Below are 25,429 nucleotides of genomic sequence, written 5' to 3' on the forward strand. Positions count from 1 at the left end.
AGAACAAAGTCAATTACTGACTGTAATTAAGAAGTGGATGCATTTAAACTGTAGAGAGCAGTAGCAGACTTCTCCAGACTGCCTGGTAACTTGAAAGATTAGTGGGAAGACAGAGGAAAGGATGTGAACTGTATCTCTCTGATAGCATGTTTTGAATGAATTGCATTTATATAGCTCTCTGATCTAGCTTCTCAAAATGAATTCGTAAATCACTGATTATGTATGATTAATGCAGTAATATATTTGGACAAAGGAACTTTTAAAATACATTTTGCTTTTGGTTGTGTTAGCAATATAAGATCCCCTTTGCATTGCATAGCATGCACCAAAAATGCAAATGCACTGCTAAAGTACTTATATTTTATCACTGTTTGAATTTACTAGACTGAAAGCTGAACTATGTTGGCTCTTTCGTAAACCCTCATAATATAGTAAATCTAATTATGTTTGTTTCTCGTACTTTTTAAATGTTGTTTCTTTTTAGAATTTTAATAATGGTTTATTTATACTGGCAGAGAAATATTACATTGTACATTGTGCTTTGGCTAATTCATTTGTCTTTGTGTATGTTTACAAATTGTGATGTTAGAAATATATTCATAATCAAAATATTTAACTACAGATTAGGATGAAGGTAGAGGTCAAGGACATTACTAGTTTTCTTGTGTTAGTTAGAAGTGATCTTATATTTTTAGATTACAATTTCTGAGGCCACACTCTATAAAGTAAACATTTGGAACTTTATCTGAGTAGAGAACATTGCAATGGCGTTCAGATAATTAGGCAAACATCACCATAGCTGTCTTTTACTGAATACATAAAACAGAAGACTGTTTTGAGCCATCCTAAATCTTATATGCAGTATCATTTTAAAAAGAGAGAGAAAAAATGATTGGCCCCAGTGATCTGTCAAATTCTAGTGTGGGCAATTAAATCCTATTATTTTTCAATCTTTCAATTCTTATAATTGCATACACTTTAGAAAGTTCCTCTCCTTACAGTTTTAGAGACCACACTTGATATTGGAACCCATCTCAATCAACAATGGTTGTTTTGCAGTACTGATTAATGTTGAATCTCTAAATAGTTTTTCTAAAAACAAATGACGAATATATGTGCAAATATGTAACAGATTTCTTTAGAAACCCCAAAATCATTGTCATTAAATGCTGCCATAGGAATCCTTGAAACCTTCAGAATGAGCCATTTGGGGTAATAATTGTCACTTTAATGACAGAATTATAGAGATGGCCTAAAGCATGATTTGTGATTTTCTGAACCTGTGCCACATTTCAGTGTTCACCTCCTGTTTAGAGCCAGGAAGGCTGAGAAGAGGTGACTGGCTCCTGATTGAGTATTTTGAAATGTCAGTCCTCTAAACCTCTGAACTCTGTGTGACAGTAGTTGGGAAATGTTCATCTTCCTGTTGCAAGAAAAAGTCAGTAATACAAAGGGAAAATCTTCACAGTTCAGATTGATGGCCAAATACAAAAAGTGTGTCCAAACCCACTCTAATCAATTTTTTCTCTAAGTAGCCCTTTATGTGTGAAACTTAGACTATTTCTCTGTTTCTATAGGGTCATATCCTTTTCTCACAAGTCTGAGGAGAAAAAGATTCACTGTAATGAAAAATACACAGTTACACGTTAAACACTGCCAACTACTTAGCAGTGCTGAGAGTCAGGAACCTGGATGTTCATTTGATAAATACTCTCCCAGAGAGGTTCAAATATATAAACGAACTTTTATTTTAATATACTTCTTTTGTGGGGAAATTGTTTTTTTTTTTTTTATTACTTTCCTATAGATCTCTGATAAGAAAGTAGAAATAATCAAATGTTATTCATCTGAATGACCTTTTGGAAGTCTGCAATTAGACTTTTTGGTAAATAATCTGTTTTAGAGCCCTCCATAAAAGGAAATAGAATATAGAGATACTATTAGATTTGAAAAGACAGACAGGAAAGAGGCAAACGTGCAAAATGAATTCTGACACACCCGGGTGCATTTTTTCTGCGGGTTCTGACTTAAGTGTGTACTGTCTGCAGTTCTCTGAACTTCCTGGCTTATTTCTCCTTAAGTTGGAGTAATTCAGCTTTAGCCCTACTCTGACTTAATCGTTCTATTATTAAAACAATAATGTATTTGTTATGACATGAAAAAACTGTTTGGAGAGAGCAGTTCAAAATGCTCCCAGTTCCCAGAAAGACAATTACTGGAATACAAGAAAATATTTCAGTGTATTAAACTGTGTTTTTTAAAAACCGATTTTTACATCTAAGAGATTTATCTTACATAATTTCTTTACCTGTCGATTTTTTGTTTTTCAGATCACAACAGTATCAGGAAATGAGTTCCTTCTACAGTCAGATATTGACTTCATCATATTGGATTGGTTCCACGCTATCAAAAATGCAATTGACAGATTGGTATGTATTTGTTTTGGCTGTTACCTTTATTAATTAAAATGTAGTCATTTAAATCTTAATGCTCAGGCATATAACACACACACATTTAAATAGATCCTATGGACTGAGAGAATTTAAGTTCTTTTAGTTTAAATAGAATCCACTAAAAACCTTTTCATCAGACAAGATTTGTAGAACTAAATGTCATTTAATTTCTCTCTTTCAAAAATGTAGTGCATTCTTACTTTTTTTTCTAAAATAACGCAGACATTCATTTACTGGAGGCTGTAAAAAGCACACAAGCACTTAATAACTACTGAATTTTTTCATTTTCAGTTTATACAGTCCATAGTGCAAATTCCTGAAAATAAATATCAATGTATTTAAGACCACACTCACTGTTATAATACCAATAAATAATAACCCTTCGTACTGATTTTTATTATTCTTCCAGCTAAGCTAGATTGTTCTTCTCATGAAAATTACATATCAAGAATTCACGAAATTATCCTAAAACATACATTCAGAGTATGTTTTTTAAGAGTGAACTTATTTAAAACCACTCATTTCATACTGAGACTCTAGAACATTTAATTTTAGAAAACTAATATTTGCAAAATTTTGAGAAAAAGTTGTTCTTAATGTGGAACACAATAGGATAGTAAAAGATTTTCTGTGTGATTTTCTTGATACTTAATTACAGGCTTTCATTGTATTCATTTGGGGACTAACACTTTATAAAGTAAAATAACAAATTAACTTTTCCCATTATCAGTAAACTCCCCTTAAAGGGGTGTGTGTGTGAATGTGTGTGAGTGCACATACATACATACACACAAGTGCACACAGTTTGTTGTCATTGAGGGTGGACTCTGGGACCAGACTGCTGGAGTTTGAATTCTGGTTATTTGCCACCTGCATGGGCTTAGCCAAATTGCTTACCTATCTTGGCCTCATTTTCCTAATGAGGAAAATAAAGATAATAATAATACCACCTACTCTATAGAATTGTTGTAATGATTAATTGAATTATGCATGTATACTGCTTAGCATTTAGCAAGCACCATATACATATATAAACTATTATTAGAGTATTGAGCTCAGCATAGAGGACCTATCCCCAAATAAATTCCTTACTTCAAATTTCCCCAAAAACACCAAAATAGACCACAAAACTATATGGTGAATCCTTTATTTCTGGTAAAATTATTTAGTCTAATTATTTGCTCTTTCCAGCCAAAGGATTCAAGTTGTCCATCAAGAAACCTGGAATTATTCAAAATCCAAAGATCCTCCAGCACTGAATTGCTAAGTCACTGCGACAGTGATATAAAAGAACAGAAACCAGAGCACAGAAAATCTTTAAGTGAGTATTTTCTTTGACTTGCTCATTTTAAGTTTGTCTAAATGCAGTGCTTATGAAATATAAATGCTTTGAAATGAGATTTAAGCCAAACTCATCGTACTCGTAGAAGATTCGTAGCCATTTCCTGGACAGGGATTCATGCACTGGAGGGCAGTCTGGGCACTTTGCTCACATCATTGTTGGTAATGCCTTTTGAGAAAATAATTGTTCCAAGGTCATGGTCTCTGCTTACAGCAAACCTCTGAATCTCTGAGTAATAGCCATGGTGTTCAGATCGGTGATTGATTTTGAGAGTGGGAAATGTCAAGCGTCTCCAACCTTGGTATCTTGACTATTTTATTTTCATACATTAAAGGATATGAGTGATCACTAGCATTGGTCTAACTTAAGTCAACAGGCTAGGCCACTTTCCATACCTACAGACCACCAGAAAGATTTAGAAACATGCTTTCAGAGAGGCTGAAAATGTGGGATATGAATTAGATGTTCTCCAAGGTCAAACCTAGTTTTAATACTCTAAAAGAATTGAATTTAGAGTAAAAAGAGTGGTCTCACTACTCTCATAATGATCTTGAGTATCATTCTTAACTGTTCCTGAGACTGCTTTTTCCTCAATGAAAAGGGGTTATAAAATATGTCACACCTATCTCATAAAGTTGCTTTGAGTCTCAACCTCGCAAAAGAAGAAGAAGACATCTTTGGAACCAGAGATAACCTATTTTCCAAGATCTTAAAAATTACAGTATTTTTGGGGTTCTTCTACCTAGCTGACCCCAATCTTGAGAATCACCATTTTTTCCCTATGTCCAAAGATCAGTATACTGACATCCTAAATTTTTGAATTTAAGGAGCACTCAGTAAGTTGAGAAGAGCTGCTAATGGAGTGTATACACACACACACACACACACACACACACACACACACTTATTTATGCTATATAATTATTTGTGTACATATACATATATCTGTGCATTAAGAAAGATATATGTATATGTATGCACATACATGCACACAAACACTCATACACATATGACAGAGAAGAGAGAAGCTATTTATATGTGATAACACATTTTCCAAAGCGGAATTACTGAAGTCTACAAATCTAGAAATTGCATGAGAACTTAAGAGTAGAAGCACCCTTTTGAAATTAAGTCTTTATGCAAAAACCCATGCCATAATTTTCAACAACTGCTAGATACATTTACTTAGTTAGTTGTGCAAGTTGGAATTTAAGATTAACAATGTTAATGTCTAGAAGATGCATGGTGTGTTTACGGAGAGTTAACAATGCCATTTTAAAAGACTTTTTCATATAATGGTACAGTTTAGAGTTATTTCTTTTAAAGAACGTTTTCCTTCCATTCCTGATCATTGTCGTCTTTTACTTCATATGGTTTGAGACATAAGCTAAGATTTCAGAATTGGGATTCAATTGGGGATATATATTTAGTGTTGATTATATAAACATTTTGTAGTACATATAAAAAAATTTGTGATGCAATGACTGGTAAATCTGGAATCTTAGATATAATTGCTGGTTTGGAGGAGACTTTAACACGTTTCTAAAACCTGAAGCTATGGAGAAAATAACGGTTTGCAAAAATGTATTTGAGAAACATTGAGGATAATGAATTCTGTGTTGAGTAACAGTCACTTTAAAAGTTTTAAGATACTGCTGAAAAAGAATCTTACAGACAGAACACTCACTACTTTTTTTTGGAATTTATTTTTAATTGTGAAAGACAATTGTTTTTCTACTTTGAGCTTAAATTCAGTTCTACTTAAAAACAAGGGAAGAGATACATGATTTATTCTATTCATTTCAAAATGTAGCTAATTGTACAATGACTTCATACTCATCTTTTATTTTGAAGTTAAAAAAATAGCTGGAAAATGTAAAAATATTTACTGTGCACCAGGCACTGTTTTAAGTGCTTGCCTTAGACTACTACATTTAATCCTCTTACCAACCCTGTGAGGTAGATACTATTAGTAACCCTATTTTATAGATGAGAAAACTGAGACATGAAGAACTAAGAAAATTTGTACAAAAACAAGTTATGGAGACATATTTCAAACCCAAACAGTCTTATTTTAGAGCCTGTACTTTTAACTATGACACTATAATAAAGTGAACAAGTAAAAGGTATACTTAGTTTATATCAACCTTAGACTTGGATAGAAATAGTATGTTAAAAATAAAATTAATAGAAATCAGTAAACTTAAGTCAGGACCCAAACACTTATTGACAAAAACAATTAAAACTGGGTGTTTTATTTCAATTTTGATTTCACTATTAAAATAATAATTTAATCTTCAATACTAGCTCTAATTTTAGAAAATGCTTCTTTTCTGTATCTTCGTGAGTATGTATAGCTATAAGCCTTTTCTTTAGGGCCACTATGTTTTTTGCAATGTAGGGCACAGTTAATATCCATCTATTACTTTGAATTAACTTCATTCAATATGTATGTATTCATTTTCATTTGAAAGGCATAATGATTGACCCACCCACACAATATCAAATTAGACCATGCAACAGTGATTGACATATTTTATATGTGATGCTTTTTAAAATATTTTTTTCAAGTAGGAAATCTGTGTGAAACCCCTCTGATCTCAGTCCTAGATTTGAACACCCAAATTTAGGTTTCTTAAAACATGCATTCAGTTTTATGTCACCCTCTGGAGATTAAATAATTATGTAGAATCAGAGACTCACAGTGTCCTCTTCCTTATTAGTAGTGTAAGCACAAACTTTATTGTCAGTTTTCTGCCTTTGGCTTCCTGTTTCCTTGATGTTCCCATAAGTTTTGCCGCCAAGATTGTAGATAGATAAAGCCAGAATTACTTTTTTAAAAGGCATGTGAACATCATTAGCAGCTAACAGGTGGTCATTTCATTGTCCAGTTTGTCTATATAACATGGGAAAAATATGTTCTCTCAATGAGTGAATTCAGAAAGTTATGTTTACATATACTTTCCTTTTAAAAAATATGATTCTAACCTGCCAACACTATTAAGAACTAATCAGATATTTTAAGATATCAGTTGAGTCTAATGGACAAGAAGCCAGAAAATTTAATGTAAGGGCCAAATCACTGTGGGAAATTCAAGACATCAGCCCGGGATGAGAGTAGGAGAGCAGCTCTCCAGGGAGGGCTATTATGGAAAGAGGAGAGTCAATCAAAGAAGATGTGAACATATTTCTCTGAGGAAAGAGAATTGTCTTCCACTGACAGCAAAGAGGGGGAAGGCCCAAATATAATAAATTCTGCATCAGATAACCTTGGCAAGGTTTCTTAATTTTTCTGAGCTTTTCAGATCTGTAAAAATGGGTCTAATACTGTCCTTACAGGATCTGTGAGAATTTGAAATCAAACCTGTAAATGCTTAGCTCACAGCAGGCACTCAGTAAGTAGGATCTCTTACTATTATCCTCCATTTCCCCAAGCAGATGGCACTGAAACAGGGCTTGAGACAAGGGTGGTGTCTGACACAAGACTGGAGCAAGGCATGTATGCATGCCATCCCACTCCCTGAGTATACAAAAGATGGGAAGAGGGTGCCAGAATTGGATATGGGAGCCATAGCTGCAGAAAATCTAAGCAGAAGCAGCTAGTCTTCCCCCTGGCAACTCCATGTGAAAGGGGCAAGTAGGGGATTCTTGGGAGCAGCACACCAGGAAACAGTAGAAAGGGGCAAAGAAATACTCCTGATTCTCCTAAACCCGGAAGAGCCTGTCATTCAGAAGTTCAAGTTGATGGGAAGGATTCAGCATTAGCCATCTCACTACTCCTTTACACAAAGCTCTAGTTTATTCACTCATGCACACATTCATTCTTTTTCATGAGCAAATACAACTAAAGGTATACAACTAAAATTCTTGATTTCACTCATACAACTAAAGGTATACAACTAAAATTCTTGTGCTTTCAATTAAAACACTTTTATATTTATATTATGCTTTAGTAGTAATATATCTCATGTCTATCAATTGCTAAACTGTAAACTCCATGAGTGTGGAGACCTTGGATAACTTGAATATAAAATTAACACTTTAGTATCATAAATAGGCACCCTGAAATGAACATGAGTTAGAAGACTAAAGTTAAAAGGTAAAAGAGCTAAAAGGAAATGGATTTTCCTTTAGCTGTTTTTTGATTAAGTTATCATAAAAAAACAAATATGTTCTGGGTGAAATCCTAAATGAATTTGGATGTGGATTTCCCAAACCTATATCCCCTTAATGATGTGTGCGATAAGACAACAGAAAGAAAGAAATAAAAACTTGAATTGAGATAGTTATGAAATAAAAATTAAAATGCTACAGGCTTTAACTTGTCTTTGTTTTAAAAATTTGCCTGTGAAGTATCATGACCATGCCGAGTGAAAACAAGTTTCATAGAGAAGACAGTAATTTTGTGTACTAATCTAAATAATCTATAATGCTGGCCTTCTACAATACAAGTAAGTTATGCTCTAAAAATTCAACTGTAAATTGGTTGCTTAGAGCTTGATATATTTTCACAAGGAAACCATGTACCAAGCCACAGAAGCACGCTGGAACCTTCTGCAGTCACTTGGAATGTTGTTTCTAGGGAATAATTCATTCTGAATTTGCTGCACCTCTGGCCCTGAGAGCTAAGACTTCCCAGTAGCATTGCTTTCGATCTGGTTTCCCATCTCCTTCTCCCCACTTCTGTACCAGCTCCACCAAAGCAATTAGGAGCCTCAGAATGACTTTGGCAAGGATTCTCCTGGAGCCTGAAGGTCCCCAGTAGTGGGAAGGAGAAAATTTAAAGCCTCTAAGCCAAAAGAAGCCATAGAAAAAGGAGAGAATGGAGGGCTAAGTAGACATTTTTGCCGCATTGATGGGAAGTGAGTTCTAAGCAAGACAGATGTTCTTTGTAAAAAGTATGTGCAATGACAGATTAAGTCTGGAATTGCCCCAAATATAAACACTTGAATCTAGGTAGTGCATATGCAAGTGATCATGATCCTATTGTTTCACCTCTTTTTTGTATGTTTCAAAAGTTCCCCAATTAAAAACTGAAGTAAACACACATACCTACACAAAATTAGGTATTGCACATGTGCCTAATTCAATGAAAGAATATACATATTTTATAATTATGACTTGAAACCTTTCAAAGAAAGATCAAATTTTCTGAATATAGGGTACATTAAGACCTCTTTACATGAAACATTGATAATTCGTTATCCTATTTTTCCTCCAAAACCAATATATTTTTTTCTTGTGACCATTGAGACCTTTCTGGCAACTATATAATTAAGAAAATTTATATTTATTATTATCCAAAATTGAAAAGTCATAACTAGTTTCTTGGATAAATATGTAATTATCAATCGTTAAAACACATACTGTGAAGTCTGTTCTGGGGGCTTATATAAATACACATTTTAAAGTTTGTTCTTATTAAAAATTTTGTATAAAACAGTATAATCCTGCCAATGTATGCAAATAATAAGATGAACAAGCCATCTGCCAAGAAAATGAAAACAATATTAAAATTGCACAGATAAACCATATCTAGTTCTAAAGAAATAGAAGAGCTCTTTCCTGGAAACAACAAAAAGTCATAATATTTGTGTGGAATATTATGAGTTATTATCAAGAGGACAATTTTTCTGATTTGGATGAGATGGTCACTTACTTTTTTTTTTTTCCAAAATAATTAGTGCCACTCTGGTACCAGTTTTATTTAATACCCTCTTGAGAAAAACTATTTAGCTAAGATGTGAAATAAATCATTGCATTTTACTATAGTTATAAGACAGGCAATATCTAAAGAATAGCTGAGTATCAAATATCTTTTCAGTTGTTTTTCACAGGTTAAGAGAGTTCTTTATTTCATAATATTTCAGTTGGTAAAGAAAAAGTGGACAAATTATAAATGAAAATTTATGTTAAAGCTACAGGATGTAAACATCATGATAGGAAAACAGTAAAAATTAAACACACTTGATAGTCAAGCATCCACATTAATTTATCAGAACAGTGTTATGCATGAAGATCTCAGGGCTTCACCATGGCCCTGTGTGACTCTAGCCATTGTTCTGACATATGTTCCCAAGCAGCAGTACCTACTTTTTCTGGGACCCATCGATTGCAGTTTCTTCAAAACATTCCATTTTTCAATGAATCATATGATAAGGACTTAGTTATGAGCTGAGCGAAGAATGTCCTGATTAATCTCTTTTTTCCTATCTAAGGGGCTGATCTCGCCCTCTGACCTGTGGACGTCCATTGTCGTGCATCTCATAGCATCAGCTACCCTGAAAGTCCATCTAACCCTATCAGTGCTCGAGCACTAGATCACCCTATCTTCCTTCTGACCCTGGCAATAACACCATGACCGTATTTCCCCTTAGATGAACTGCATTTAATCAATTTCTGATTTCATTAGGTCAAATGGCATCTTGCTTTCAATAATAGGCCAATCCAGAGGGCTCTTTGCTCTAACTCACAAGCAATATTTTCTTGGCATCAATACGCTACTGTGATTGTAAGCAAAAGAAATAAAAAGGTCTTTGATGTCCTCAGAAAGTATCCTTTTGTTTATTCCATGACTTTAAAATTGGCATATATTAATGTTTTCTTATAAAGTTAGGCATATAATCATCATTAATTGTTGTCACATCAAATTTAAAAAATCTCTACTAAAGATGGCATTTAAGCATGTAAGGCGTTTGTACAGTGAATCCCTGTGCAGAGCAAATCATTATTTTGAATGCAAATGATCACCTCTTTCTGTATACAGGATTTGTTTGGTCAATTCTTTTTTTGTTTTTAGAAGCATAGTAACTTATGCTACTTTTCTTCAAAATCCTAAAAGAAAGTAATTTACTTTTTGATGCATTTATTTGGATGTCCCAAATAGGCCCAGTAACATGCTTAGGGACAAACAACAACAACAACAACAACAAAACTCCATTGTTAACACACGGAATCATTGAGATTTTCTTGTAAAATAAGTTTCTTATTACTCATAATATAGCCCTCACTGATGTAAGCAAAATCGGGTATTGCTTTCACCCAAAAGTATTAGCTGAATCCAAAAATACCAGATGTTGTTATCAAACTTTAATGAAGTGTGATCTGTACCATTAGCTTGCTTCAAGGAATGGCTCATGGATGACCTGAGAAACTTAAAGCAATCTGCCAATTCATCTTTTTTTGATTATTTAAATAGTACCTGAAATCAATTGTTCCTGCTGCCAAATTTTCCTAATGTAAATAAACATACCCTCTTTGTACACAAAATTAATTGGCCTAATAAGGTAGAAAACAAGATGGGGAATGCATAACCAAGTAGAAAATATAGAACTGGGATTTTGCCATCAGATATGGTTTTCTCCAAAATTGAAGTCAAAGATTAAGAGCAATTTCTTTTTCTTTTTTTGAGACGGAGTATCACTCTGTCACCCAAGCTGGAGTGTAGTGGTGTGGTCTTGACTTACTACAACCTCCACCTCCCAGATTCAAGTGATTCTCCTGCCTCAGCCTCCCAAGTAGCTGGGATTATAGGCATGTACCACCACACCTTTTTGTATTTTTAGTAGCGACAAGGTTTCACTATGTTGGCCAGGCTGGTCTCAAACTCCTGACCCGTGATCTGTCCACCTTGGCCTCCCAAAGTTCTGGAATTACAGGCGTGAACCACTGCACCTGGCCAGATTAAGAACAATTTCTAATGACTGCATTGGCATTATTGCTCTTGGAATTAGAGCCCAAGTTTCTGTAGAGAGAGCTTATTATGTTCTGTGCCCCTTTTCCAGTTCTTTTTCATCACTTCTTGACTTATAATTTATGTTCCAGGTAAATAGTGCCTTAATACCTGATGCCCACTGCTACATGATGACTTTTAGCTTGAAATGAAGGTTATCTCTTTATGAAGCTAACATCCTTTAGGATTCAGCACAGATCATACCTCCCAATATTCCCATCATCCATTCTAATATACTCTATTTTATTTGAAAGAGTTACTGTGATTCACAGTTATTCTTGAGGCTCTTCTGTGGGCTCTAACTTGGAATTTTCAAGGTTCTATTGGAGGCGATAAAAGAAAAAGAAACTCTGTAATATATAACAATTACTGTAATTTTGATTATTTTTAGAAGACTGAGAATGATTTTCTGTAGTGTCAGTTTATTTGTAAAAGTCCAGTTTAACACAAAAGTTATAAAAGTGCTGCCCTCAGAACCCTGTTGAAAAGGTTGTATGAGATTATGTAAGAAATTTGAGTCTGAGAGTCTGAAAATTTGAGTACAGTTCTTAACTCCAAGATCTACAGCCATATGACTTGGACAAGTTTCTTAAGTTTCCTGAAATTGAGTGTCTAGATAAATATAATATATATTTTAATATAATTATAAAATACTATAAATATAAATGTTGATTAAGAAGATAATGTATGTATTTGATCTAGGGAAAATGTATATAGTAGATATAAAATATATCAAATAACTTTGTACATTATATATTATGATATAAAATGATTTCCATATGGGTGTATTCTGAGTAAAATAATCATGACTTTTGTTTGTTTACTATAAATCTACCACTTTGGAAATATAGCAAGGATGTACTTTTGCAACTATTTAAACAGTTGCCAAAATGCAGAATAAACAAATGTGCAATTTTTCAAAGGCTTAATTTCTTAATATCTTCATTATTTTAATGAATCCAGTTAACATATATCTTTTTACTTTTTGTTTTCTTAAGGGATCCTGAGTGTCATGGGGAATAAATGCTCAGTTTTGCCATTCCTCAGTGTGAGCCTGACATGATGGCAATCTCTAGAGATTATAAGTTTGTCAAGAGTCTGTTACTGTTTCCATTCTTATATAAAATAGTAAAATAATACAGGGGTAGAATTTTGACAGAATTATGTAATTTCACTTAAAAGCAAAGAAAGAGTTTATTTAATTTTGATGTTATATACAATATATATTAGAATTAAGCCAGTGTCATAAAGCATTTGGTGATAAAAAAAGATGGCTTTATTGACTAAAGTAAACATATCATACAAATCAGAAGGATATGGAGCCACTTACAAGGAATGAACTGAAAGCTACTGAAAGCCTGATCTCACCAAAGTACAGTGTGTTGATAAGCTGGCAAGGGATGCCCACCACGTTCACTCTATCAAAAGGATTGTGATATCTAAGTTCTGGGGTGTAATCCTAGCTGACCAGGCTTCAGTCATTAGCTTAAGCCAGGAGCACTCTATTCCATTAGGTTGCAAGTACCTGGAGGGCATAAGCCATGACCAGCTGTTTACCCCTTGCGGTCCCCATCACCCAGAACAAAGTCTGAAACCTAGTGGTGTTCAGTCTTAATAGCTTGATGCAAAAGTAATTACAATTTTACCATTTTTTTAATTGCATTTGCACCAACTAATGAATGCCTGAGTGAGCGAGAAAACAGGTGACTGAGAGCATGAGGGGTGAACCCTGAAGAAACCCTTACAAATTTTATGCATGAGGAATGAAGGGAAAGGCTGAACTGTGAGGCACTGTCCTGTTGATAGGTGTTTTGGTTTGGGTTCCTCTAGAAGCATTCCCTGAGACAAAGATTTGAGTTGCAGGTAATATATTTGGAAGTGATCCCTGGACACACATAGGTAGGGGCTAGCAGAAGAGAGCCAGGGAAGAGAAGATACCTACAAGGGAGAGTAAGAGGTTTATGAAGTTTAATGCTGCTGTGGAACTCTGGCAGTTTTTCACATGAAGATGCAAAGAATGACAGAGAAGAGAATGGATACATTTTAGGATAGGAAAGAAAAAATCATAGAGTATAAACTGTTTGAAGAACAGCAATAGATTGGTGAGGCTGGAATGTGCAAAACATTGGAGCAACATCTGGAGATCTGGCTGGAAATAGACAGTGAACCGTTGGCAAGGGGTCTCCCATAGAATGCTAAAAAATTAAGACTTTCTACTATAAATAATGGGAGACTAGTGAAAGACTTCTATGCGGGCAGGAGATACGAACAGACTTTATTTTTAGAGTAATAATTTTGGGGAAAATGTGGAGAATGACAGAGATCAGTAGCACAAAAAATGAGAGATCAGAGGTAAGGAAATGAATTCAGAGACAATTACAGTAGACCAAGTACCATATGCTGCAGGCCCAAACTCGGCAGTAGGAAAAGGTAAAGAAGAAAGGCTCCAGAGATGTCTGAGGTGATATTGATAGGTTTTCTTGACATATGTTCTAAGTCTTGGCAGCTCCCAAATACCCATTGCCTCTGTGGTTTGGAAAACAACCATCAGGATGCCAAAGAGCTAAGCAGAATCTCATTCTTTCAGGAACCTCCTAGGTTCTTGTTACTCAATGTGTGATCCAGGGACCAACAATGACCATGTCACCTGGGAGCTTGTTAGGAAATACGGACTCTCAAGGCCCACCCAAACCTCCTAAACTGAATCTGTGTTTAACAGGTGATTCGTATGCACATTAAAGCTTGAAAAACACATTACCATGTGACAAAAATAACTTCTCTAAAGAGGTTTTGGAAAGTCCAGAGCCAGACGGTGGCCTTTGGGACTCTGACGAAAGACCCTCTCATATAAAGGATCTATCTTGCCTGCCTTTGTGTAAAATAACCCTGCATATGGTTATTATATTGGCCGTGCCATGACAATGCATGATTTTGAATGGTGACTATTTAATTTCATCAATCCCTTTCAATCCATGATTATAAACTAAATGAGAAAGAACCAAGACTTACACTGCCTTGTAACTTTTGCCTGTGCCACACCTAAGTCACAAACTCTGAACTCCCAGTCACAAAGTCAACAGTCTCAGCCAAATAACAGCAACAATATCAAAAAATGATTTTGAGCCTAAACTACCCTCACCGAAACAGACAAGAAAACAGAGCTCCAAGCAATTCCCTGGAAATTATCCACTAATTCCCTGGATAGCTCAATGTGTAAAATCCATTTGAAATTCCACTTATCCTTTATCTTCCATTTGACTCTTCTTTGGGGAACATGTAATCTCACATGTAGCCTCTTTTTGTTATTTCCCTTCTCCAAAGGCAAGAATAATAGTATTTGATTGCTTAAATTTCTTTATTTTTATGTTGTTCTTGAGTACTTGAATTCATTTCCCATTGGCCTTTCAGGTTAGATGTTGAAATTCTGGATGAGCTGCAACATAGCTTTTTACTCATAGACTAAGTTTATTTGCTGCACCTGCCAAAACAATCAAGGCCCACCAGGATGTTTTGAAAAATTGCAAAGAAAACAAAAGTAAGCCCACAATTTAGTTACCAAAAAATAGAGGAAAGATTCAAAATAAAGTCTGATTAATCCTCTTAGTAGAGTGAGATTTCACTTACTGGGAAGAACTAATAATGATTATTCCTGAAATAAAACCTCATTTTTTTATGTCTACCTTTTTTTTTTATAGGAAATGGAAACCGAAATGGGCAAATGATCATTCTTTTCTCAGTAAGAATCTTTCTCATAAATTTGCCCCTAAATGTCCAGTCTTTCATAAATGTGCTGGATAGTAATGAGTCAGATCTGAAAGATTTTCCTTAAAATTTTAGTAATGCCTGGATTGACTTGACTTGTTTAGCTTTATTACTTTTAGACAGCTTACATAAGAATAACCTTTTTTTCCTAGTGAGTGCCTGTGTTTGCTATTGAGGTTTCATAATTAATCTTTTTCTAGTGAGTACCTGGATTTGTTATTGAGGTTTCATGCCTTTAAAAAAAAAAAATTGGGCATAACCATAACAGATTTCCACAGAAGGGTTTGGCTGAGAATCCATAGAATTTTTGCTTAACTCATTTTTATTGAACAAAATCCAGAATTTTAGTCAAGAAGCATTAGATATTAATCACATATGAGTGGGGTCATTAAAATTTCCTTTACCTTCCAGGATTGCAGGGCATTATGAAACCATAAGAAGTGAGCTCACTTAGTAGTCTTTACAATTACATAAAAGTGATCATTTTCATAAGTCTTACAAGAAGCTTTTAACCATTACTTGAAGAGCATGTTGAAATCTTAGAACGTCTTGTGTTGTATTGTTATAGATGTGACTTGTGAACTGAAAAAAAAAAAGTTATCTGACTCAAAACTCTTAGAAGTTACTCTTTCCAGCTTGAATTGTTGTAATTGTTTAACACAGTTTGGGAATACATATATTTTTACCTGGCAAATGGAGACCTTGTTCCTGAAATATAAATTCCAGTATCATTTCTTAATTAATACACTCTCAACTTTATGGAAAATTAGAGGAGAAATGTATTTTTTTTTAACTGCAGTTGAGAACAACAGTTGGTGACAATTTAAGGTGAGTCAGTTAAGGGAAAAACTGAGACAAATCCCTCCTCTAAATTATTGCTGCCTGTCTCCATTCTTTTCTTATAACCACTTCTCATCTTTGACTTTGAAACCCAACAGTTTAAACTTGGTTCTTATTTCAGTGGGCTAATCCCCTTTCATAAATCTTGCTCAAGAGCTGAAATAATTTGCACATCATTTAAAGAGTATTTGCTTTGAAATATTCACCTCAAGCCCTTTTGTATATCCTTTCTCTCTAAAGATTTGTAGTATTTGTTTTGTTCTCTGAGGTATAAAAGACCTGGATAAACTTTATTCCTGTTGTTTCAAGATTAGTTAACGAAAATGCATATTAATTCAGCAGGGACGGAAACAAACCTCAGTAAAGATGATCATACATTCACCTCTTGGGGATAGCAAAGTACAAAATGTCAGTCTTCATATCTCCTTGGACTTGCTCAAAAGAGCATGCAGGGATTTAAATTTCCAGAATATGTCTACAAATGTATTTTCTTTGTTGTGGAGAACAGAAGCTATACTGATTATTTTTCCCCAGAAAATTGATTCTAATTTGTGTTTGAACAAAAATTAAGCTATCTGGAAAGTAGCACTTTAAGAAGACAGAGGAAAACTGCCACCAAAAAGGTAAATTTTACATAAAAATTATAGACCTCATAACCCACTACATTTTAAATTTATCAAACCCCAAATCCCAAAATAATTTCACAGAACATCGATATTTTTTTTCTATCAAAAAATTAGAATGGAAAGGACCTCAGAAAATCAAAAGTAGACTTTAGGTAAAGTTCAATGTTACTTTACATTTATATGCTCAAGTTTTACAATTTTCTGGTCAACTCAGAAAAAAAATACCAATTTCTCTAGGTAATATATTTGTTTCATATGTTAAGATGTGCCCTGCTCTTTTCTTAAACTGAAAATGACCATAAACTTCTGGCACTTAAGTGCTTATCCGGAAATGACTAAGTGGATTCAGGAGTAATAAATCACTCATATGGATCCAGCCACCCACAGTCTTGTTCCACTTCTCTTCTTTACAAGTGTAGTAATAGACATTTCCACAGTCCTCGGGGTGCCAAACTTTGCACCATTAGGAAAATCTGCAAGTAGCTTGATTTATCTTCCTCACTCAGTTAGCTAAGACCCAACTAAGTAAAAATCAGCAGGAACGAACTTGACTTGTTAAACTTTTTTAATAGGGAGATGCAACAATTACAACTTTCCTCCTTTGCCACTTCAATTTACACTGGATGTGAAGCCCCTGGTGAAAAATATTCAGATGAGATCTCAAATTATAGGTGCATGGCTGGATGATGCTGACTCTAGGTTTTCATTATACACAGAGGATCGTCTGCTGTTTGCAATTAATCCAGACACAATCCTCTTGGTACTTTGGGAGGAATGTGGAAGAAATAGCCATTTTATAAGTTGTAAACTCCTAAATTACCCTAAATTAGATACACTATTAATCGAATACTTAGATATAGATAGGATCTGCTTATTATGTAGGCTCATCTTCCCCTGATGGAGAAATCAATTAAATATTTAGGATGTGGAATACCTTCCAGGTTGGATAATGCATTTCATTTAAATTATGGCCCTCCAATCCGAAACATTTAAGGGGATCTTAACGGATGGAAGCACATTACTGTCTCTTGGATTGGGCGCATTAACACTTTAAAAATGAATGTGCTTCCCAGGATTTCCTATTTGTTCCACCAGCTGCCTGTCGATGTGCCAGATAAACAGTTTAAGGATAAGTACGTAAAAGATGCATGTGTAACTTTCTGTGTGCTGAGGTGCACCCTTGTAGCAAGAGTCCTCAACTGTGGCCCCTTTGTTTTGTTTTTTTTTGGTTTTTTTTGTTTGTTTGTTTTGTTTTTGTCTCAATGCTGCAGCAATCTAAAACGAGGGGGCTCATTTGATCAGAGGAGGATAGAAGGGAAAGGTAACAAAATATGCAATTAAACTTCTCACAAAGGTTCTGTCTGTGTTTATTCTTTTATCATTTCTTTCTGTAATTTATCCTAATAAATAATGATTATTACTAGAAAATATTGGGATGATATAGTAGAATTCAAAATAAGCACAAGCTTTCCCATTCTAAAAATATTTGGCATAAAGGAAATTATTTAATTTTTACCCAAGGACAATTACTATTTCAAATTTATGAACAGTATTGTAAGAAGAAAGTTGTTATGTCTCCCATATCATGGAAGCATGGTGTAGAGATAGCAAATACTTCAGAGAGCTTACCAGGCTGCAGGCAGTACTCAAAGCACTTTAATATACTCTCACTGAATCCTGTCAATAACCTTATGCAGTTCAGTGACATTATTATCATCCCCATTTTATCTATTAAGTGACTGAGGCACTGAAAGTTTAATCAATACACACAAAGTTACATAATTAAGAAGCAGCTGAGTTAGAATTTAAAAGCAACCAGTCTAACTTCACAGCCTGGAACCACAAACCACTTTGTAGCTTCCGGCTTCTGGAGTGAGGCTAATGGTTTCTGCAATTTACTAGCTCTACAAACTTTGAGCCAGTCACTTAACCTCACTAAGCTACTGTTACATAATCTTAAAAATGTCAATAATAATAGTACCTACCTCATAGAGTTGCTTGGAAACATAAATTAGATTAAGTAATGTGATGTTTATAGCATTGTTTGGGAGAATGTAAGTACTCAGTAAATGTTAATCATAACATTAATACAAGTATTTTCTTTTCTTCCATAGTATTTTGAAAAGGTCTCCTAATTTGGTTAAGAAAAGGTTATCTTAAAGATAAATGATTGAAATTCCTAGAGATTAGTGTACTTTCCAAAATTTCTTAGGATTTATAGGGGAAAAATAGTATATTGAGTGCCTTACAGAGGCTATAAATTTTCTGAACTGAGTTATGAGTCTGTTTTCATTCATTTTCTATTTATAAAAGTCTTGATTCAGTAATAACATAATACATAACATAAATATATCATATTAGCTTACTGAGTGAAAACAAGTTTATCCAATCAGAAAATAAAAGATGTTAAAGATAGGGGTCAATTTCTTTGTTTCCAGAGACAGACTTTTAATACCAAATCTGATAGTACAACACATGCTTCAGTGCACGTGCCTGGCTTCAGAAGAGAGCAGAAAACTCAGCTAGCTGGTATAATTATATAACTTGAATTGTCATATTGAGAGGGTTAAACTTTGGCAGTAGAATGTGGAAATACAAAGTTCAGTGAAGTTGCAGAAATTTAACTGAAAAGAAGTTGCTTATCAGCATTTTGATGCGGAATGAACAAACAAACAAAAGGACCCATTTGTTTGGTCAATTCAAAGTTGGGTGGAAAGAATGTTCCAGAATCCTTCCTTTGTAATCACTGTCATTGAGAGGCCCTGAGGACCCTTATTTGCTAGTAATTGATACCTAGTCATCAGGCTCAAACAGTGAGACAACTGGTATTTTAAGGGCTTGTCAAGAAACTTTAGGAATTAGTTGGAATTCCTTTTTTCTATTCCATCTTTCACTAGTCTTTATTGAGCCAAGTTCGTGTAAGTTAGGGTTGAATCATACACAGCTACCTATACTCTTTCAATATGTTAGCAAAACTATTGGGATAAAAAGAGAATCTGGTATTTTAAACACCAAGTGATGTGTTTTATTTGGCTGGGAATACAGTCTGATGAGCAATCACTGTATATTTATTGAAATATACACTGTTTGCTTGCTTATTTGGAAGTCCTACCAGTGAAGTAAAGCTCCTCATCTATTCTTGAGCTCTGCTCTTCTTCCACTGAACAGCTAGAAAGGAAAGGACTTAGATGGAATTATAATAAAGGTATCAGGCAACTCAGGCGCAACCAGAAAGATCAGCCAATCAACTCTGAAAACCAACAAAGATACGAGTTGCACAGAGCAATACTCCTCCCAATATTTTTGTTATGTTCATGATGGGGTAGATCAATAATTTTTCTCTGTGGTAATATATTCATACAAGTGGATTAACTCACATTAAAATGATCTGTATCTGGTGAATGAGGGAAGATAAAATAGACTCTAAAAATAGAATGCATATTTAGGGAACAAACAAAGGTGACATAAACTCTAAAAAGCTGGAGTACTGAGAGCAAAAACTCAGTTCACAATTCACATCACAGCGTTTGTTCGGGAGTTGCTTTGTGCATGCACTGTTTTACGCAGTGGAGTTAAAGAAGCTACAAATGTTCTCAATTCCACATTAACAAAGAGAGTTTATGTCACTGGAAATGGTTCCAATCCAGTCCCAAAGAGTGGGTTCTTGGACCTCACACAAGAAAGAATCCAGGGTGAGTCCACAGAGTAAAGTGAAAACAAGTTTATTAAGAAAGTAAAGGAATAAAGAATAGCTACTCCATAGGAAGCAGCGCTAGGGGCTGCTGGTTGGCTATTTCTATGGTTATTTCTTGATTGTATGCTGTACAAGAAGTGGCTTATTCATGAGTTTTCAAGGAAAGAGGTGAGCAAATCCGGGAACTGAGGGTTCCTCCCCTTTTTGGACCATACTAAAAGACATATTCGAAGACATTTGGCATGCTGATGCGTTATAGTTAGTGTACAAGGAGCAGTGAGGACAACTAAGGGACACTGTCATTGCCATCTAAATTTTGGTAGGATTTGTCTGGCTTCTTTGCTACATCCTTCTATCAGCAAGGTCTTTGTGACGTATACCTTGTGCTGACCTCCTATCTCATCCTGTGACTAAGGATATCTTAAACTCCTGAGAATGCAGCCCCAGAGGTTTTAGCCTTATTTTACCCACACCCTATTCAAGATGGTGTTGCTCTGGTTCAAACACCTCTGACATTTATGGTCAAATTTTAAGTAGCTATTTCCCATTCACTACCAAGTTGATTTAATTTAAAGATGAATTTACACATGAAATCTTGTTAAAATATACCTGCTTGATCTTATTAACAAAATGAGTACAATATTTTGATCCAATTTACATGCCTAGCTCATAATGAATTTTTTAGAAATTTTGCATTTACCTTAGTGCCAAATTCTTATCTATGGTGCATTAAGTAGCGTCATGGACCCTAGCCACCAAGATTTTAAAAGGAAAAAAGTTTAATAAATCACAGTGCTATAAGCTTGAGTCCTGGTGTCTATTTTTTTTTAATCCCAAATGCTCTGGAGGCTGAAATTATTTCCCGACTGGCGTTAGGAAGAAGCATCTGTCACTCATTAGTAATAGACACTGTGTTAAATGACATGGAGCCCAGCTATTAGGAAGCAAATACTACACATTATTTAAGCTCAGAGGAGGGCAGCTTACCTGCATATCCAGCTGCTCTGTAGTAATGACGAATCTGGGTGCTAGAGCCAGAAGCCTCAGCTTAAGTCCTGGCCCTGCCAGTACCTACATTTGGCTTGGGCAACATTTCCTCAAAGACTGGCAGTGATGGCTAAATAACTTAGCCCCTGCAAGTTCTCAGAATAGTGTCTGGAGTATAGAAAGTTCTCATTAAATGTTGGCTATTAACATTGAGACTTCTTATTAGACCAAATGTATTTAACAGTTCATACAACTTGCAGAATATTAAAAACAAAATGGTAAAAATATAAGTGACAGAGTGGCAACTTAATTGGAGGCTGTAGAGAAATATTTGGAATCATTAAAAATGAAATAGTAATTTTGAATTTTCTATTGTCTTATATACTAAAATTAAGAAAATTAGGAAACAATGTGGAGTAAACAAAGATGTAAAGTGATATGGCTAAACTTATTTTCATAAAGTGAAAGCATTTCCCTTCCAAAAAGAAAAAAAATTTAATCGATCTTCATATATTAATATCAGTATGAATTTAAAAAAATAAAATTTTGTATTCACCATGAACTGTTCTAAGCATGTAGCATGTATTTTCGCATCTTCAAAACATGTTATATGTTAAGAATATTTTTATATTCATTTACAGAGGAGGAAACACAGATATTTAGTTTTGGAGTCTAGATTATAACTTAAGCAGTCTAAATCAGAACGTATTCTATTATACCTTTTATAGGCTTTGTATAATTTTGCTTTTTCATCTTGCTTATCTTTTAAGTTTTATTTATTATATATAAGTAATTATGTTGTTAAATTGTGTACATGTGTTTTGAAAGATAAGCAGATATTCATGCGGTTATAATGCATATATGCCTATAGTATATAAAAATAAATTTTAAGGGGCATATTGACAGATGGAAAAAGCATAAATGTCAAAGTTGATTTAGAAATTAATGTATAATAACAAAAATTAAACACTAGCATTTATTAATTTAACAGATGGTGAAGTTAAAAAGTAAAAACAAAATCTCAAATTATAACTTGATTATTACAATTAGTGTGATTATTTCACAAGCTTATTCAAAAGTTTGCTATTTTCTTGTTCTATTTAAAAGAAATCAGCCCTTGCCTCAAAGTTTCCACCAAATAATTTACTTCTTTCATTTAACAGATTCTGTTCAGAAATCTGCATATGTACAAATAAGCACCAAAATATAAAATTTAATCATAGACCAACATCCCAAAAGTTATAGTGGATGTAGATGAGGCATGCTAGCTCGCGCCTGTAAACTCAGCACTTTAGGAGACAAAGGCAGGAGGATCATATGAAGCCAAAAGTTAAAGTCCAGCCTAGGCAACATAGTAAGACCTTGTCTCCACAAAAAATAAAAAATAAAAAAATTAGCTGTACATGGTGGCATGCACCTGTAGTCCCAGGAGGCTGAGGTGGGAGCTTACTGAGCCCAGGAGTTGCAGTGGTTGTGCCACTGCACTCCAGCCTGGTGACAGAGTGAAACCCTGTGTTAAAATAAATAAATAAATATATATAAGATACAAAAATATATTTTATATATTGTTGATTAATAAATATTATACTTTCTACTATAAATACAAATACTAGATGTTGTTTTTAAATATCCCACACAGTATTTATTATTAACTATATACTATATACCAAATATATAGTATATACATTATATATATAATATATATAACTATATACTAAAGTCACAAAACCCTACATGCAGAAATTATGTAGAAATGTAATCTGTATAAGATATAATAAAAAATTGATCACAAGAAACTAACAAAATACACCAAGTCACTTATTAATTTAAACATTTTCTATCAATTGCTTTTGTCTAAAGAAGGAATCCAATATCAAATTTAATAGTATGCAACCAAAGTAACATTCAGAGGCAAATGCATAGTATTAAATGTTTTAAAACATTTAATATATTTAGTTAACCTAAAATATTTCTTAAGGTTAGAAATATTGTAAATATTTATAATATTTCTAACCTTAAGAAATATTTTAGGTTAACTAAAATATTATAAATATTTCTAACCTTAAGAAATGTTTTAGGTTAACTAAATATATTTAAAATATTACAATATTTCTAGCCTTAAGAAATATTTCAGGTTAACTAAATGTAGCTAAAGAAATCTGAGATTAGAAATGATAAAATTGAGAAAGATCAATCATGTATAAAACAAAAACATTATTATTGCACTAAAAGTTCTTTAGAAAGTAGTCAAGAATGACTCTGAAAATCTAATTTTAAAGAACATAAAGAACAACTAAGTAAAATGTAAAATATGAGGCAGATACAGAAGAGATTAAATTTTAAGGCAATATTATCTATAGTTTTATTCTAATAGATTGGGAAACCAATGAAATACATTAGTTTTTAAAAATTAACCAAAGTAACTAAACAAAACTAGGCTATCTGAACACACATCTGCAAATTCTGCCTCAAAAAGGTCCCAAGTCTAAAGATTTACTAGTGAATGATGTTAATCTTCTAACAAACAGGTAATTTTCATGTCATTTGAAAGCACACAAATAATCAATGAAGAAAAATCTTCAAATTCTTAAGTTATGCTAAAGAAGTTGAAAAATAAAGCAACAGAAACCTGCCAACACTGCTGTGTCTGCAGCTATAGTAAATAGTATCAGGATGGTCTGAAGGCACTTGAAACCCAAGTAGGACCAGAGCTTTGACCTTGGTTTTCCAGGAAATTCCTCCAGGGAGACAGTTACTGAGACTTGTGCACTGACTCTGAGTACTACCTGTAGTGTGATCAGAGACCATTTAAAGGGAAGGGGATTCCTATTGAAGGGCCGAAGATATAAGCCAGAGGAAAGAAAAATCTGAAAGCTCTTCACACCCTTGACATTTGAAAATGGACTCTTCAAATGGGGAAGCTGAGAGCTCTGGCTTTTGTCAATTAAGGTCATCAAGACAGACATCAGTTGGATGAATAGTTTAGCGAGGAGAAAGTTTATTCCCTCCTTTATGTTTTCCTCTCCTTTCCTAATGAAACATTACATTTTGTTTTGAAGTTATGGCTCAGCTGTGTTGACATTTTCACAGTAACCAAATATGCCAAAATAGAACAGTTTTTTGGAAAATATATTTGCAATACTTGGGTTGTGATCAGCTTGAGGTAATGTATGTAAAAAACAGTAAACTTGTCATAATGCTTAGGGTCACCTGACCTGTTAAATGTAGCTGTTAGGTACGTGATACTCATTTTTTTCTTTTTCTTTTTAATGTAAGCAACTGACTAGAATTTTAGTCTCAGTGAGCTCCTCCTCTGAAAAGGCATCTTGCAACCTGGTCTCAATCCTTGAAGGCATAGTTGTGTATTTTTATATGGCACCTTCAGAGTTTTTAAGATTGCTAGTGGCTTCAATTAAAGACCACCTTTAATAGGCTTAACAAGGGATGTCAGATTAAGACTTGAAACTTTAAGCAAGTCAGTGAATTTAAGAAAGCCACAATGAACATCATCTTGGAGCTCACAGTGGGGTACAGGAAAGAGAAAGATTTGAGTAGCTAATGAAGAAGAGTTGCAAAGATTTGTTTTTGCCAGCATCCAATCCGAGTTGTAGGGTCAAAGTACCAGTATCTGATTAAAATGCCAAAATGGTGCATCTGGTTAAATGGGAGGAAAAAAAGGATGCTTTGCCTTGTTTTCCCATCCTGCTCAGTAACATTGCGAATCATGTAGATGATTAGCTCTATCATTTAAAAATAAAACTAAAGGCCGGGCGCGGTGGCTCACGCCTGTAATCCCAGTACTTTGGGAGGCCGAGGCGGGTGGATCACGAGGTCAAGAGATCGAGACCATCCTGGTCAACATGGTGAAACCCCGTCTCTACTAAAAATACAAAAAAAAAAAAGTCAGCTGGGCATGGTGGCGCGTGCCTGTAATCCCAGCTACTCGGGAGGCTGAGGCAGGAGAATTGCCTGAACCCAGGAGGCGGAGGTTGC

At 34.3% G+C, this 25,429-nt stretch overlaps 1 protein-coding gene across 7 annotated transcripts in view; it reads left to right on the forward strand.

Annotated features, from left to right (window-relative positions):
• The window catches only part of ARHGAP15 (Rho GTPase activating protein 15), a 637,215-nt gene that overhangs the window by 303,925 nt on the left and 307,861 nt on the right, over window positions 1-25,429 (forward strand). For all 7 annotated transcript variants that reach the window (XM_032286210.1, XM_032286212.1, XM_032286217.1 and 4 more), the window contains 2 exons: window positions 2,331-2,429; window positions 3,645-3,774. In XM_032286210.1, coding sequence (XP_032142101.1) covers window positions 2,331-2,429; window positions 3,645-3,774 — 229 coding nt within the window. The remainder of the gene's footprint in view (window positions 1-2,330; window positions 2,430-3,644; window positions 3,775-25,429) is intronic.

This window comes from Sapajus apella, unplaced genomic scaffold, assembly GCF_009761245.1.
Source record: "Sapajus apella isolate SASKATOON/1434 unplaced genomic scaffold, GSC_monkey_1.0 scaffold18, whole genome shotgun sequence".
Lineage (NCBI taxonomy): Eukaryota > Metazoa > Chordata > Mammalia > Primates > Cebidae > Sapajus > Sapajus apella.